Raw genomic sequence first — 16,889 nt, forward strand, 5'->3', positions numbered from 1 at the left:
CGGGAGTACAGAGAGAGAGAGAGAGACGGGCGGTGAGGGTGAGGGGCGATCGATGCCCCACCCCGATAACCAATAACCTGCACCAATAACAAGCACATTGTATCTCAGAGGTTCTCACACTTTTTCACGTCGAGGACCCCTACACTGACACGAATTAGAACACGGACCCCCATTTGATAAGATTCTGTCCCAGGGTGCTTTTGGTATATAATAATAAACCATTAAACACACACACACACACACACACACACACACACACACACACACACACACACACACACACACACACACACACACACACACACACACACACACACACACACACACACATTTGGTAGGCAGCATAATGAATGTTGGCTGGTCAGATACAGCAGTGGTTCTCAAAGTGAGGGTCATTGAGGGGGTCCCAGGGGGTCCCCAGCAAAAAGGTGAATCATTTATTTTAGCTACAGTCACACACAGTGGCCTGCAACAGGCTTCTGAGCACAGAGCTACAGTCACACACAGTGGCCTGCAACAGGCTTCTGAGCACAGAGCTACAGTCACACACAGTGGCCTGCAACAGGCTTCTGAGCACAGAGCTACAGTCACACACAGTGGCCTGCAACAGGCTTCTGAGCACAGAGCTACAGTCACACACAGGGCCTGCAACAGGCTTCTGAGCACAGAGCTACAGTCACACACAGTGGCCTGCAACAGGCTTCTGAGCACAGAGCTACAGTCACACACAGGGCCTGCAACAGGCTTCTGAGCACAGAGCTACAGTCACACACAGTGGCCTGCAACAGGCTTCTGAGCACAGAGCTACAGTCACACACAGGGCCTGCAACAGGGTTCTGAGCACAGAGCTACAGTCACACACAGTGGCCTGCAACAGGCTTCTGAGCACAGAGCTACAGTCACACACAGTGGCCTGCAACAGGCTTCTGAGCACAGAGCTACAGTCACACACAGGGCCTGCAACAGGCTTCTGAGCACAGAGCTACAGTCACACACAGGGCCTGCAACAGGCTTCTGAGCACAGAGCTACAGTCACACACAGGGCATGCAACAGGCTTCTGAGCACAGAGCTACAGTCACACACAGTGGCCTGCAACAGGCTTCTGATCACAGAGCTACAGTCACACACAGGGCCTGCAACAGGCTTCTGAGCACAGAGCTACAGTCACACACAGGGCATGCAACAGGCTTCTGAGCACAGAGCTACAGTCACACACAGTGGCCTGCAACAGGCTTCTGAGCACAGAGCTACAGTCACACACAGTGGCCTGCAACAGGCTTCTGAGCACAGAGCTACAGTCACACACAGTGGCCTGCAACAGGGTTCTGAGCAGAGGATGCTTGTTTTCATTGCCGACCGGCAGGCATTGATTTATTTTCTTTAAGAACAAATCCAATTATGTGTCAAATCCGGTGACCGATGGCCCTTTTAAATGACACTCACTAATGCTGGCATTCCCAAATGGATTTCTACACTAAAGCAATAAAGAGTCTCAGTCTTTGCTTCTCCTTTTCTCTCTACAAAGTGACCACAAAGTGCCACGACTATACACCAGAGGTCTTCACGGCTCCAAAATGGCGGACCCGGACCCGGGAAATTTGTGCCCGGACCCGGATTGGACCCGTCTGTTATTAGAAAGCTGAGACCCGGACCCGGACAGAACCGATAAATGGCGGACCCAGACCCGTATAGAACGAGCATACCGGACCCATACAGAACCGAGAAATACCGAGGCAGAGACTTGAGCAGTGCCAACGTCGCTTGCTGATTGCTAATACAAGTTGTATAAATGAAAGTTTGTTCATCTTTCTTACCTAACGTTAATGTAGCATTTTCCCCTGGCTGCTGCTGCCAGACACTGCAGACAGTGCCTGACCGTGACGTAATGCATAATCCATTCAATGATCCTTGCTAAGAAAGTTTGTATTAAAAATGTATCCACTTTTTCTGTTATTCTTCTTGCTGATTGAAAAGCCATGGCTAACGTTAAAGGGATACGCCAACATCTTCACTGTGCATGCGCATTAGAAAGTGTGTTTCACTCCTCACTGCTAGTTAGATAGCACTACAATGGCAGTCTATGGTACCACTGTTCAGTCGTCCAAAAAAGACACATTCCAACAGCGCCAGAAACACTCACATGTACATGTTGTGACTTGTGTACTCACTACGCGATGAAAGATGAAATAATAATCCAAAGTTACAGGAAACGGTCATTTTCGAAGTAAATCCATAGCGAGAAGAACTAGCAAAGAGGGTTTCCTCGGGAACCAAAATTACTTCCTCGTTTGCCTGAGGCACATGTGTGCGCCTCAGGCAAACGAGGAAGTAACTGGTTGCAGCGCACGCTGTGTGTTTTCATGCGTTTCTCTCGTGATCATCGCTGATCGCGGGTCTTCTCGGATCGGATATGACACATAATGATAAACAGACCCAGGGCCCGTGGTGATAGAATAGGATCCTGGACCCAATAAATAATAAAATGTGGAACCGGCCCCTTACGGGTCTCGGGTAGGGTTCCGGGTCCTATAGGGTCTGAGTAGACCTGTGAAGACCTCTACTATACACTGGCTTCCTATTTGTGAATACTTTACTCAGTGGAGTCTTTTTGTTCACACTAATTGGATAGTGCAGTATTGACACTCCACTTCCTGTCAAGTGACTGTAATGTGTCACTAAAACATCTCATGACTTTTAAGTGATACTCATAATTCTGTGAATTGTAGGGCATCTGGGTAGTGCAGCGGTAGATTCCCTGCCTGCCAACACACAGCAGGTTTGAGCCCCCATGATTGTGGGGGAGGGGAACTGGGGGGAATAACGTGATCCTCCCACGCGCTACGTCCTCCCGCAGAAACCCCTCGCTGTCAGGTGAAAAGAAGCGGCGGGCGGCTGCACATGTATCAGTGGAAGCATGTGCTAGTCTACAATTCTCCCCAGATCGGCAGAGGGAGTAGTGCCACGACCGGGGGCACCCTAACTGGCCATGTACAATTAAGGAGAAAACAATTAAAAAAAAGTGTATTATTTTGTGTGTGTGTGTGTGGGCTGGGGTTAATCTTAGGGTTAGGCTGAGGTCAGAGTTAGGGGTACATAGTCTGTGAAGATGCAGCACATAGCAGGTGGCACTAGATGTACTAGCTCTACTTGTTGTCAGCTGATAATTGAATAGCAGCAACATTGGACCATCCAGATAAAGTGTGTTCAATAGTCTTTTCTCTGCTACATGACAGAGACAAAGACCAATGAGTTTTTCAATAATGATGTTGGGCAAATAAATAGCATTTAAAATGGCTGCCATTTCCCTGACACCAGTGTGCATCGTACTATTTAATACAGCCAGAGAGGTGAACTATGGAGACAAATATTTAGCGGTATTCACCTTATTCCTGGACCTACGTTTCCCAGCGGTAGTCGGTTGTCGACTTCCTGTTTACATTTTTTTCACTAGCAAGGAGGTGCGCGCCGCTGTCAAAGAGTGGGAACGTTTGGCTTATTTGATCCGAAGTGGCTAAAAATAGTAACGTTGTGTGGTTGCATAGCGGCGATATTTTACAAAAATGAGGTGAATGTCAATTCACTCGTACTGTATGGGCTTATTTTAGCCGAAATGGCTAAAAATAGTATGTGGTTGCATAGCGGCCACTTTTGTTTTGAAGGCTAAACATCCAAACCGGAACTCTTATTATTTGGTCATTGAGCGGAGCTTTAGCGGTCTCTCTCTTTCAAGATTCAAGATATTGTCACTCCGTTGTACAATTATGCATGTGTGAAATGATTGTGCTGGGGGCTCCATTACAAGACATAGGTAGGTACAAAGTCACAACAATTATTATGATTATTTTCAGTCTCTTTCGCTATGAACGGTCCTGGGCGGAAACAGGCAACCGGCAGCTGGAAACAGGGAGGGAGGGTGTCATGGAAGCGCCCACGGTCTCACCAGGAAACTCGTGAATACCTAGCCTTGCTAGTATGACCCACTGTAAAGCCCAATTTATGCTTCGTCTGCCGACACTTTTGAAACGGTCGCCGACAGAAATGAGGACTTGAGTCGACACTTTCAAGTGTCTGCGAGCAGCGTCTGCTACCTGGTGAAATGTCTAGTGTCGCTGACTACGTCACATAATGTCGCGCAAGTCTGATTGGCTATATAGACGGGCACGCGCGACTTCCTTGTTTTAGTTTTCACTGAAATGAAATTAATGAGCGTGTCCCCGCCTCCCGGTATTTTTATCAGCATGTCCTTGATGTATGACTTCGTGAAAATCACAAAGAACACCGTGACCAACTTCCCAGAGAGAGCTAGGTGATTGTGTGGTTGTGTGTCGTTATATGCGGCTGCAGTTACATCTTGCCTCTTGGGTTCACTGACAGCATTCCCTCTCTTGCCTGTCTGCACTGCACTAGTTCTCTGCCTCCCTCTGTCTCTAGCATCACGTGACCGTTGCGCCGCGGAGAGAAGCATAAATGCAGCAACATGAGCGACACTTTATTTTTCGTCTGCGACCATGTGCTGAGCGACACTTTCTAATAAGTATAAATTAAGCTTAAGGCTACAGACTGTCAGGTCTGCTGAGTGGTGTCAAGAAGACAACAAAGTTATTTCACTTCCACACTGTTTTTCTCTGTCTTGTGACTATTCCTGTCTTCTTTGTTTTACACACAGAGCAAGAGGGACATCATTGAGTGATGAAGAATCCAACAGAAATGCATATTAATTCACACACATGCAGACGCACACACCTGTTGTTTGTTCTCCTTAGAGTAGGGTAACATGGTCGACACGTGGAACATAAGCTCATGGCCCTGATACACTGTGTAGATGGACTGCATTCCTGTAGTGTCATCTGCAGAGGAGGAGGAGGAGGAGGAGGAGGAGGAGGAGGAGGAGGAGGAGGAGGAGGAGGAGGAGGAGGAGGAGGAGGAGCAGGAAGAGAGACGTTGACAGAACCATCTGAAAGGTGAAGAAGGTGTAATATCATGTGCTTTAGCAGGTGTGAGGTGTCCTACTCTTGGTGTCCAGCCCTCCGCGGTAGCCTGCCCATCCCTGCAGCGTGATGGAGTCGCCCAGCAGATTGAGAAACTTGTCAAAGCTCTCGCTACCCGTTTCTAAAACAAACAGAAGAACGTTGCTTAGCTGCTATTACCCACTGTACTGTAGCGCATAGTGTTATTAAAGATTCAATGTTGAAGAGGACTGAGCAATGTACCGTTGCTGAACATCTCATCATCTGTGAGTTGTCCGTCTTTGGCATACAGGACACCAAATTTGAAGTTGACAGAACCCTACAAAATTATAGAAGATTAAAACTAAATCAAATCATCAAATCATTACAAATCATTACAATCCATGCATTTAAAATGTATTTCCGTTAATGTTGCTGTGGTAGGAAAGCATACAATGCAAGATTACATTGCAAATAATAATATCAAAAATCTGCAAAATGCAGAATGTGAAATGAGGCATAAAGATACTGTATAACGTGGTGCAGGTAGGGTGAGCCGGACAGATTTTAATATTTCTCTACTATGACATGGTAAGTGAAGGTGACTTCACTTTCCGGTTGGATTGTAGTTCCTCTAAAAACAATTGCCAGAACTTTACAAACATCAACCAATCAATAAACTGAAGTGTACACACATTAGCCACCAGGAAAGTCATATCATGTGAAGTTGAAATTCCATACCTCCTGTTCCTCCAACACCAGTAGATCCTGAGGGAAGAGGAGACATAACCGTTAATGAGCAGCCGCCCCATGGTGAGACGGCAGGGTGGATCTAACCGCCCCGTGGTGAGACGGCAGGGTGGATCTAACCGCCCCGTGGTGAGACGGCAGGGTGGATCTAACCGCCCCGTGGTGAGACGGCAGGGTGGATCTAACCGCCCCGTGGTGAGACGGCAGGGTGGATCTAACCGCCCCGTGGTGAGACGGCAGGGTGGATCTAACCGCCCCGTGGTGAGACGGCAGGGTGGATCTAACCGCCCCGTGGTGAGACGGCAGGGTGGATCTAACCGCCCCGTGGTGAGACGGCAGGGTGGATCTAACCGCCCCGTGGTGAGACGGCAGGGTGGATCTAACCGCCCCGTGGTGAGACGGCAGGGTGGATCTAACCGCCCCGTGGTGAGACGGCAGGGTGGATCTAACCGCCCCGTGGTGAGATGGCAGGGTGGATCTAACCGCCCCGTGGTGAGACGGCAGGGTGGATCTAACCGCCCCATGGTGAGACGGCAGGGTGGATCTAACCGCCCCGTGGTGAGACGGTAGGGTGGATCTAACCGCCCCGTGGTGAGACGGCAGGGTGGATCTAACCGCCCCGTGGTGAGACGGCAGGGTGGATCTAACCGCCCCGTGGTGAGACGGCAGGGTGGATCTAACCGCCCCGTGGTGAGACGGCAGGGTGGATCTAACCGCCCCGTGGTGAGACGGCAGGGTGGATCTAACCGCCCCGTGGTGAGACGGCAGGGTGGATCTAACCGCTCCGTGGTGAGACGGCAGGGTGGATCTAACCGCCCCGTGGTGAGACGGCAGGGTGGATCTAACCGCCCCGTGGTGAGACGGCAGGGTGGATCTGGGCTGCTATTTGTTTGCACCGCCTGCGGAGACACAGTCTGGGCGGCGCTGCTCTGACCTGGCAGGAAACAGCCGGGGTGCCATATTTCATCACGCTCACCTTCTGAATCTCCGGGTTGAGGATCTCCCGAGGCCCTTTCTCAAACCTGTCCAGGTTCATTGCACTGGGAGTAAGGAAAGGAGGAGAGAGAGAGAGAGAGAGAGAGAGAGAGAGTGAGAGAGAGAAGGGGAGAGAGACATAGAGAAAGAGAGAGAGAGGGACAAAGAGAGAGGAGGGAGACATAGAGAGAGAAAGAGAGTGCGAGAGGGAGAGAGAAGGGGAGAGAGAGAGAGAGAGAGAGATAGGAGGGGTTAGTAACAGTGTAGGAGAAGAGAGGATATATGGAGGAGAGATAGCCCAAAGGGTTACACAGAGAATGAGGGAGACTTGATACAGGGGATTTCTCATAATAGTGCACATGACGTCTGTACACTGACACCTCAGGAATTCATATTCTGCACGGATCATCTAATGTCACGCATCTCATTATATGCTGCTGTTACTGGTCCAAAGCACCAGTACTCACTCACTACAAGAACCATACTGCTGGAGCACTATTGGCTACAGATTGAATATTGAAGGTATACACCAGGGCTATTCAATTGGCGAATGAGTTCCCAATTTTTTTTTTCTTTTTTTTTTACAATTAAACCTCATTTACTTATTACACCCGACTGGTTGTTTTTCAGATGTGATGTGAATCTAAAGTGAACTAAACAAGTCAGATCCACTATAAATGTTTTTCAGTAGATGCTGTGATGTAGCCACAAGAAAGGTGCAATATTAATGTTTTTCAGGAGATGGCGATGTGATGTAGCTAATCAAGAAAGATGCATTGTAAATGGTGTTTCAGGAGATGTGTGATGTTGCTAGCTATAGGTTCTAAACAAGAAATATGGTTCAAATGTTTACAGTAGTTTTCCTTTCTTGCTGCACTACAATGTTACAATGCTGTGAGACGGAGCTAAACACAAAAGATGCAATATTAATAGTTTTTCATGAGATACTCAGTCAGTATTTAATACTAATACTAATACTAATAATAGAAAAGGAGAAGATACTGAATAATGACATCACAACAGTATAATCCTAATGCTAATGTTAATGTTAATTAGCCCTTGCGGGCAGCGTCGAGATTCCATTCCTTACAGCACCCCCTACTTAATAATAGTTCCAGCGCAGCTGCGAAAATGTGGTGGCACATTGTGTCAAGTGTACATATAATGGCTCGGGGAACAGTCCGGCCCCCGGTCCCTTAGGTTTCTGACAATGTGGCCCCCTGAACAATTTAGTTGAATAGCCCTGGTACTGTATACACTCTCTGGCCACTTTATTAGGGACACTACGCGTAAACACAAATAGCCTGCTCCTCCAAACTGCAGTATGTACAGTACAGCATGCAGACACAGTGAACAGGACAGTTTATGTGACAGTTTCAGAAACAGTTTTCCTGGCATTTCCACTCCGTCTCTGAGACTTGACAGAGGACGGTGTGATAAACAACACGGTGAGCAGCAGTTATGTGGGACAAACACACCTTGTTGAAGAAAGAGGTCAGAGGAGAATGGTCAGACTTGTTTAGCCTAACAGGGATGCCACGAAGCTCCGATAACAGCCTTTACAACAGTGGTGTGTAGAATGTCAACTCACAACACACCAGTGGCTAGTGAGTGTATGTGCACGCGTGGAGTGACTTGTAGAGTCTATAATGGTCGCAACACAGTCTCACAGACAATGGTAAAATAGCAACGTTTTGGACTATGTTACAAATTTTCGGCTCCAAAATTGTAAAATGGTAACGTACGTTCATACAGGGGGGAGGGGCGTGGTTTCCGGAGATTTTAGATTTAGGATTAGGGTCTGGGGAGAGGTTTAGGTTTAGAGTTAGGGTCTGGGAGAGGTTTAGGTTTAGAGTTAGGGTCTGGGGAGAGGTTTAGGTTTAGAGTTAGGGTCTGGGGAGAGGTTTAGGTTTAGAGTTAGGGTCTGGGAGAGGTTTAGGTTTATAGTTAGGGTCTGGGAGAGGTTAGAAAACCGAAAATCTCCGGAAACCACGCCCACCCCTGTATCAACATACGTTACCATTTGACAATTTCGGAGCCGAAATTGTAACGTAGCAACGTTGATCCAAAAACGTTGCTATTTTACTATTTATTCCGAGATCGGGCTGATATGGTTCATTCACTGTCTCTTTGCAATGCATGTGAGGTCTTATTGTCTGTGTGCAATATGTCAGCATGCACCGTGTAACTAGTAACTTAACATGTACATTCAGTGTAGACTAAACTGATTCTGCTGCCCGGTAATAGTTCTTCTCACCTTAGGATGGACTTGACTGATAGTGTTTTGTTGGGGCTGTAGGGGAGGCTGATCTTCAGTGTGCCCTGTGGGAACAAGAGTGACACACACACACACATGGATTAAAAACTCTCAACACAGACGCTCAGTTTTTCTTTGGCGGATTCACTTTTTCCAAACAATTTCTTTATGACTCAAACTTGATTTCCTGAGCTACTGGACGGGATAATGAAGCAAAATGTATAGATTTTTTTTAAGTAATTTTCCACAAGCCCGTAATACTTTATGGTATTGTATTCTGCCAAGTTTCTCCCTGCTTGTTCAGAGTGAGAATGGGGAAGCATTTAAACATTTTCCTTCGACTCACTTTGGAGAGACCCTGAATAGACATCTTTCAAAGAATATCCTTGAATTTTGCACTAAAAAGGGAACTTAACAGAAAGGATGATCAAAAAATCATCAAAACATCGCACTCTACTTTTTTAATCAGTCATAGAATGAATACAGAGCCAAATGAAAGCAAACCGGTTCAAACCAAACCAAGTTGAGCCGTTCAATGACGATGTCCTGTGCCAGTAAGACTGTGACCAACAGAGAGGTCTAATCAATGTGATCAGGCAGAGAAGCTGCACCCTAATCAGGTTTCAGATGAGGCTCGAGCCCAGGATTAGACCTGAGGTAGCTGGCTCTTTGAGATGAGTCACTGCACTACAAACACACAACATGCATGCTCACACACACACACACACACACACACAGACGCACACACACACACACACACACACACACGCACGCGCACACACACACACACACACACACACACACACACACACACACACACACACACACACACACACACACACACACACACACACAGAGTTGTGACTCATCCGAAGTGGTGTAGTATTTATTTATGTATTGTTCCATGTTGTGTTTTCTCCTATTGGGGTCACAGAACAGGGTTCACACACATTCTTCAACATCCAATTCAAAGACCTTTCAAGGACTTTTCAGGCCCATTCACCACCTCAGATTCAGGGACCCAACATGGCAGAGTTTGAGACAGGGATCAAGGTGAATCACTGTTACAACACTGAGACATTTTGTATAATGTGAACTAGCAGGCTTTACCGAAGCTCACAGACAATTGAAAAGAGAGCGAGGTTTGAATGTGTGAACACTTCTCAACTGTGCTGTGTTAAAACTATTTACTAACGTTACTGTAAGTAAAAAAAAAAATCAAAAGAGCGTTGATTTCTAATTTTCTATTCTTGCACAAAATCTAGAGATCCAAGCACTTTCAATGACCCATGTCTATTTATGTCTATTTTCAAAAACCTTCAAGGCTTTGATTTCTCTCTCTCTTAAATTCGCAAACTTTCAAGGATTTCAAAGACCCGTGGGAACCCTGACAGAAAGACTCAGGCTAAACCTTTTCTTTGACCTTTATTTATACAGGAGGAGTCTCACTGAGAGCAATGCTCTCTTTTTCAGGAGCGCCCTGTTCACATTCACACACACATTCATACCTGGAAGCTGACCAGTACAACCACAGTCTGATCTGAACTCACCATCTTTCTCCAGAGGATGGCTCGGTACTGAGGGACCCGCTGGTTGTTCTGGTCTGACAGGACCACCGACAGGTAGAAGGGGTTCTTCTCTGCGTCTGTCCCCACATAGTTCTGATGGACTGAGGGACACAAAGACAAAATAACCTAAACAAATCTATATGCACTGCAGACTGGATATTCAGCACCTGTTGATGCCACAATCAATCAAACATTATACTTGACACTTGACATTGTGGTGTTGTCCACACATTTGTTTTCTCTCCATGACCCATTCTATTCTCACCCACTGCAAGGTGAGAGGAAAAATATGTATTTTGGATTTTAGGGTGAACTGTCCCTTTACGACTCTTCTCTGCCATTATTTTGTCTTTCCTTTTCACACCTGCTCTTTTAGTCTGGTTAAATCGGACTCTGGTTCGTTTTCCCCCTTGGTGGGATTCATTTGGGCAGGTGGGAACATAGCAATCGGACCCCAAACAACCGCACCGAGAAACCGAGAGGAGGTGGTCTCGGTCTGGTCCCAAAGTAACTCTGGTGCGGTTCGTTTTGTGGTGGGAACGTGATCCGACCTCGAACCGACCCAACTGCAGCAGTATAGTATAGACCCTTTTCACAGCAGCCATTTTGTGTCTCAAGGCAGGGTAAACACAGGCGTGACCAACAACATTAATGAAGGGCGCTGGAACACCTAAATGGAATGGAAGTTGGAAACCATCATTAATGTTAGTGGGTTACACCTGGGTTTACGCTGCCTTGAGTTGAGACCAGTGGGCAAGCCCACCCCCTTCCCTCTGATGATGCGGAAGTGAATTGAAAAGCTGTAGTTTCTCAAATGGCCACTAGGTGTCGGGGGCAGTAGGCATTCCCCCAATGTTAAAATGGCCGACTTTGTAACAGGATTAAACATCTTTCCAGTGAGGGACAAAACACGGTTTTGGTCTATATAGCTAATTTCACCTTTTCACAACAACTGTAGGGGGGTCATTTTTTATAGAACTCACCCGTTTAGAGTAAAATAGATGATAGAAAAGGGGGTGATTGACAGATCGTCTGTCCAGTGATCGTACAGCTCGTCGATCACGGACCAATAGCAGGCGGAGCTGCGGCTTTGGGAAACTCCCATCTCACGTGAGCTGCGCAAGGACTCAACCCATTCCCTCCCACTCTGCTGACGAAAAATCAAGATGGTGACGGCCAACGTTTGAACTCCGCCAGGAAAACGAAATTCAATGGGATAGCTACGTCCATATTATTTATGTCTATGGTTGAGAGACACAAATTGGCTGCTGTGCAAAGGGTCTATTACTACTAGCATACTACTATAGTATCATGACTATTAACACTTTAGTATTTTCAAGACGTTTCCTCGAAGTGCGTTCAGCATTCTGCTGGTCCTTTTGCCTGCTATATTGCCCAGAGAATTACAACAGTTACGAGCAAATGCCACCTCTGCCGTTGCTCCATGTTAACTGCATAGCAACGTGCACTAGTCCAGAACACTGAACACAGAACCTTCTTCTTCTCTGTCTTTACGTTCTCGCTCCCCGCCCCCGACACATCTGACCAATAAACAGAGTGAACGTTTTTTACGTGCTTTGTAGTGACGCATTTAGGCTCGCTTGGATTTCGTGAAAAGAAAGCGAACCGAGGGGAAAATGCTCCGAGTTTACAAACTCATCAACCGATCTGGACCACAGCAAACGAACGATAGGTGTGTGGGAAACGATTCATCTTGTCCTTGCTTTCATTACCCCCTAACCGCCTCAGTGCACGCTGTGTGTGTGTGTGACAGGAACAAAGATCTCCTGAGGGCACAGTCACGCATTCATGTCTCTGCCTCTGTGGTTGACGAGGCAACATCTCCAGAGACAACACTGAACAGACCCCCAAACCTAATTAGACGCAGGACCTCTGCTCTCTCTCTCTCCTGACGCCATCCCTTTCTTTATCTGCATCTTCTGCTTCCGTTTCCTTAATGCCCCCCTCCAGTCACTTTTGTCGTTTTTCAGATATTTCATGTGTAGCTGTGTTTTTCCCTGCTCTGCTAATTAGCTTAAATTGGTCACCACGGTATTTTGTTGACAAATCTCAAAATCTCCATCCCCCGTTAGCTTGGTGTTAGCCTACGTTTGCTACCTAAGTGTTCACCAGGCTCAAAGCGTAGTCATAGTCACTTTTAACCAGTTCGAGTTACAATCTTTTCCATATAAGTCACCAGCTTTGATATATGTTGGCTGGTTGTTGATATTTATAACAATTATGTGGCTTCTAGACGAAACTTTTGCAGAGATAGAGGCAGCCATACTGTTTCCGGTCTACTGCCTGGAAGGGAGACAAAGATCGTATATTGAAGGCAGGAGCGAGGCTCTTATCCTTTTTGGACCACAGTGCTCCAGCCATGATGTTGCAGTGGAACAAGGTATAAGCCTTCGGTTCTTAAGGTTCTTACACATCGGGAGCGTTTCTTTCGTGCGATTTCCGAACCAATATGAGTCAATGCAACCGTGCATACCAACGGCGAAGTTTCGCCAAGCGCTATTGCGGTGTTTATTTTTCCAAACCACGGTCGATTTTTCAGAAATTCGCTTCCGACGTGTACACATCTGTGGCTGTGATTGACAGGTGGGTCAAAATTCGTATCGCAATTTCGTGCTGTATATTCGCATCGCTCTTGATGTGTAAGGACCTTTACCAATAGACGATCTTTGGCGCAAAAACAAATGTTTTCATAGAACATCAATGTTGTACAGGTTAGGAAAAACCGCTCAGATTTCCCCTTCTTTACCCATGCCTTCCACTGTGTCCAGCTCTCTTTATTCTCCATGTATCCATCAGTTAGCCAGGTAGCTCGAGCTCGTCACTGTCTGAAGGACCCCAATGCAAACACTTGAGAGTTTTATTGTTATTCCTCAGCTCATTAAGGTACGACTTACTGTACTACTGAAACTGAACGCTTCAACAGACAGGATATGCTGGAGTTAGAATCAATGGGCGTGAGTCAATACTGTTTGATGTGGGACCTTGCGGGCAGCTTGGGCCAGGCTGTGAGGCACAGATGGCTCAGCTGAGGGCTGGACAGGCTGAGCGTTTTTCCACAGACACAAACTGGCCAAGTCACAGTACGATTAGAGCAGTGAGACTCAGCCTTTTTCACATCAAGGACCCCCTCGTTTAGTCCTCATTAGAGCCATCGTTAGACCCCCAAGATTTTGTCCCTCGAACCCAAATCTGAGAATATTTTTATTGTTAGCTGTGATTTTTTGCAGAATTCCATGATGCTCTTCGTACGTACAGTAGAGTGATAACTATGATCAAAACTGTCTTTCTACAACAGTCTCTATAATGGTGTTAACTTCTTGTAAATGAAATAATGCTGAAGTTTAACAATCCATCTATTTGCCGGGGACCCCCCTGAAAGCCCCTCGTGGACTCCTGGTGGTCCCCGGACCCCATGTTGAGAACCACTGGATTAGACCCTCCCCATCATGTTTCTCCCTCCATCCCTCCCTCTGACTTTTGCTGTCTAACCTTTATTAACAACTATCTCGCTCCTCCTCTCCACTCAGCCGTTCCCTCAGGTATTGCTCCCGATTCGGATCGGGTAACCGAACCCGGGCGATGGTCTTTTGCCGAGACGGTGAGTGTGAGAAGTTAATGAGGGGCGAGGAAACACGGAGGGTCAGAGAGGGGAAGGGACAGCTGACCGCTTCTAATGCATTTTTAACGGCCTGTGAAGAATGGCTGCTGCCGCCCTGCAGAGTGCCGTGCTCCTCCTGGCCTGCAGAGTGCTGTGCTATGCTCATTTCATAAGCCAGCAGTCAGATGTTAATTGTGTTATCTCTTGGAGGCAAGCCTCTGCTCCGTCTGGCAGGCTGTGTGTCCTCCAGGCTGTGTGTCCTCCGCTGGCTTCCTCCCTGGGCTGGGGATGGGATTAGCAGTGCGGTTGAGACTCTCAGTGGGGATATGGCTTGATGCTAACTAGTTTTGGCCTTGAATGAAGAGTGGTGCAAGGCTGACTTCATAAGATAAGCAAAGTCATGTGCAGCAGGATATATATATATATATATATATATATATATATATATATATATATATATATATATATATATATATAGTATATATATATATATATATATATATATATACTGTGTGTATATATACCGTATATATATACCGTATATATATATATATATATATATATATATATATATAGATACACACATAAAATGGAGTAAGTGGGTTGTTTCTTTCCATTTTTGTCCCACATTGGATGATGTCATCAGCAATTGTGATGTCACTGATTATGTCACAATGTCTATGACATGCGAAGTTGAGCAATTTTGCGCTGAGTGACGTCATTCGAGCACTCCATGATGTGATCAGTGATGGCCACTCGAACAATTGTGTGTGTGTGTGTGTGTGTGTGTGTGTGTGCGTGTGTGTGTGTGCGTGTGTGCGTGTGTGTGTGCGTGTGTGCGTGTGTGTGTGCGTATGTGTGTGTGTGTGTGTGTGTGTGTGTGTGTGCGTGTGCGTGTGTTGTCTTTGAACAGAGAGCAGCAGAGAAGCACTGACCTTTTCCCAGGAAGTATTTAAAGAACCATCTGGTGTGGTACTCCGGATTCTCCAGATGGACATCGGTTCTCCTCCAGGTTCCTGGGGTGTAGTCCGTAGTCTGAGAGTCACGAAAACACACACACACGCACACACATCCCACCTTGTCATCATAATAGTCACAGCTTGAGTCAGGGCAATCTTCTCCATGGAAAACTGTTACGCAATGCAGCTGTCCAATACAGTGTACAATACAGAGCATAAGATCAGATACAGCCGCAGCACAGACATATCGAGTTAGAGTTGTTTTAATCCCCCCACCCCCTTGTCCTCATTAGTTTATCAAGTTGTTGTATCATGAAGGCCAGTAAAGACCACCAATTAAAAGCTGACAGTCTGAACTTTCCACAGAGTATATTTATCTTTTGTTACATGATATCATTCCTAAATACCAAAAATGTGTCTTATGTGTCAAGAGATTAGACAAAAGCAATGGAGCTAAGACCGCCAAGAGGCTGGAGTGGAGGTGATGTACTTCAATGAAATAATAGATAGGCCCACATTCACAATGATGAACAGACTAATGGCTACGCACTGTAGCTGTACTGCTGGAAACGGACATAATAAAATCCATAAAAAACATCTATAATGAATAAGGAACTAATGGGAACCGTTGAATACATCACAAAGACAAAAGTGCTTTATTCATGCTTGCGCTCGCCCACTAAACTTCAAATCATCTTTATTGTCAAAAGAGAACTGTCAAACAAAAGATTTGACATTGATGGAAAGGCAACTCTGACAATATGAGACAATCGTGTTAAATGTAGGAAAGATATTAGTATGATGGAGAGCTTACAAAGAGAACAGATCTACAAGTAACCACAGGATATGATCTACAGAGAGGTCAGTGTTACCAGGCAAGTGTATGAGACATGCATCAAGAAAGTGCATAAGACAATGCTTAGCTTGTATTTTAGTTAACAGATCAGAGTCTCAAAGTGTGTCCGTGTAGCGCTGGATGAGAAAGGGCTCCTGGATTTAGCCTCATTTAGCAAGTGCTAAGTGTTGAAGAAAGGCTGGAGAAGACCCGACGAAAGACAAAACCATCAAAAGCTTCTCAATCTAAACTGGAACAACAGATGAAGATCCTGAGTGTGTAGAAGAAGCTCAATCTAAGCTGGAACAACAGATGAAAATCCTGAGTGTGTAGAAGAAGCTCAATCTAAACTGGAACAACAGATGAAAATCCTGAGTGTGTAGAAGAAGCTCAATCTAAACTGGAACAACAGATGAAAATCCTGAGTGTGTAGAAGAAGCTCAATCTAAACTGGAACAATAGATGAAGATCCTGAGTGTGTAGAAGAAGCTCAATCTAAACTGGAACAACAGATGAAAATCCTGAGTGTGTAGAAGAAGCTCAATCTAAACTGGAACAACAGATGAAAATCCTGAGTGTGTAGAAGAAGCTCAATCTAAGCTGGAACAACAGATGAAAATCCTGAGTGTGTAGAAGAAGCTCAATCTAAACTGGAACAATAGATGAAGATCCTGAGTGTGTAGAAGAAGCTCAATCTAAACTGGAACAACAGATGAAGATCCTGAGTGTGTAGAAGAAGCTCAATCTAAACTGGAACAACAGATGAAAATCCTGAGTGTGTAGAAGAAGCTCAATCTAAACTGGAACAACAGATGAAAATCCTGAGTGTGTAGAAGAAGCTCAATCTAAACTGGAACAACAGATGAAGATCCTGAGTGTGTAGAAGAAGCTCAATCTAAGCTGGAACAACAGATGAAAATCCTGAGTGTGTAGAAGAAGCTCAATCTAAACTGGAACAACAGATGAAAATCCTGAGTGT

At 45.9% G+C, this 16,889-nt stretch overlaps 1 protein-coding gene across 3 annotated transcripts in view; it reads right to left on the reverse strand.

The window, feature by feature from the left end:
• The window catches only part of garnl3 (GTPase activating Rap/RanGAP domain like 3), a 105,984-nt gene that overhangs the window by 44,118 nt on the left and 44,977 nt on the right, over nucleotides 1–16,889 (reverse strand). For all 3 annotated transcript variants that reach the window (XM_083642430.1, XM_083642429.1, XM_083642428.1), the window contains exons 4-11: nucleotides 15,052–15,151; nucleotides 10,480–10,598; nucleotides 8,930–8,994; nucleotides 6,674–6,737; nucleotides 5,689–5,715; nucleotides 5,212–5,287; nucleotides 5,012–5,110; nucleotides 4,745–4,848 (exon numbers count right to left, since the gene is read on the reverse strand). In XM_083642430.1, coding sequence (XP_083498556.1) covers nucleotides 4,745–4,848; nucleotides 5,012–5,110; nucleotides 5,212–5,287; nucleotides 5,689–5,715; nucleotides 6,674–6,737; nucleotides 8,930–8,994; nucleotides 10,480–10,598; nucleotides 15,052–15,151 — 654 coding nt within the window. The remainder of the gene's footprint in view (nucleotides 1–4,744; nucleotides 4,849–5,011; nucleotides 5,111–5,211; nucleotides 5,288–5,688; nucleotides 5,716–6,673; nucleotides 6,738–8,929; nucleotides 8,995–10,479; nucleotides 10,599–15,051; nucleotides 15,152–16,889) is intronic.

Source organism: Poromitra crassiceps, assembly GCF_964638095.1.
Source record: "Poromitra crassiceps genome assembly, chromosome: 8".
Lineage (NCBI taxonomy): Eukaryota > Metazoa > Chordata > Actinopteri > Beryciformes > Melamphaidae > Poromitra > Poromitra crassiceps.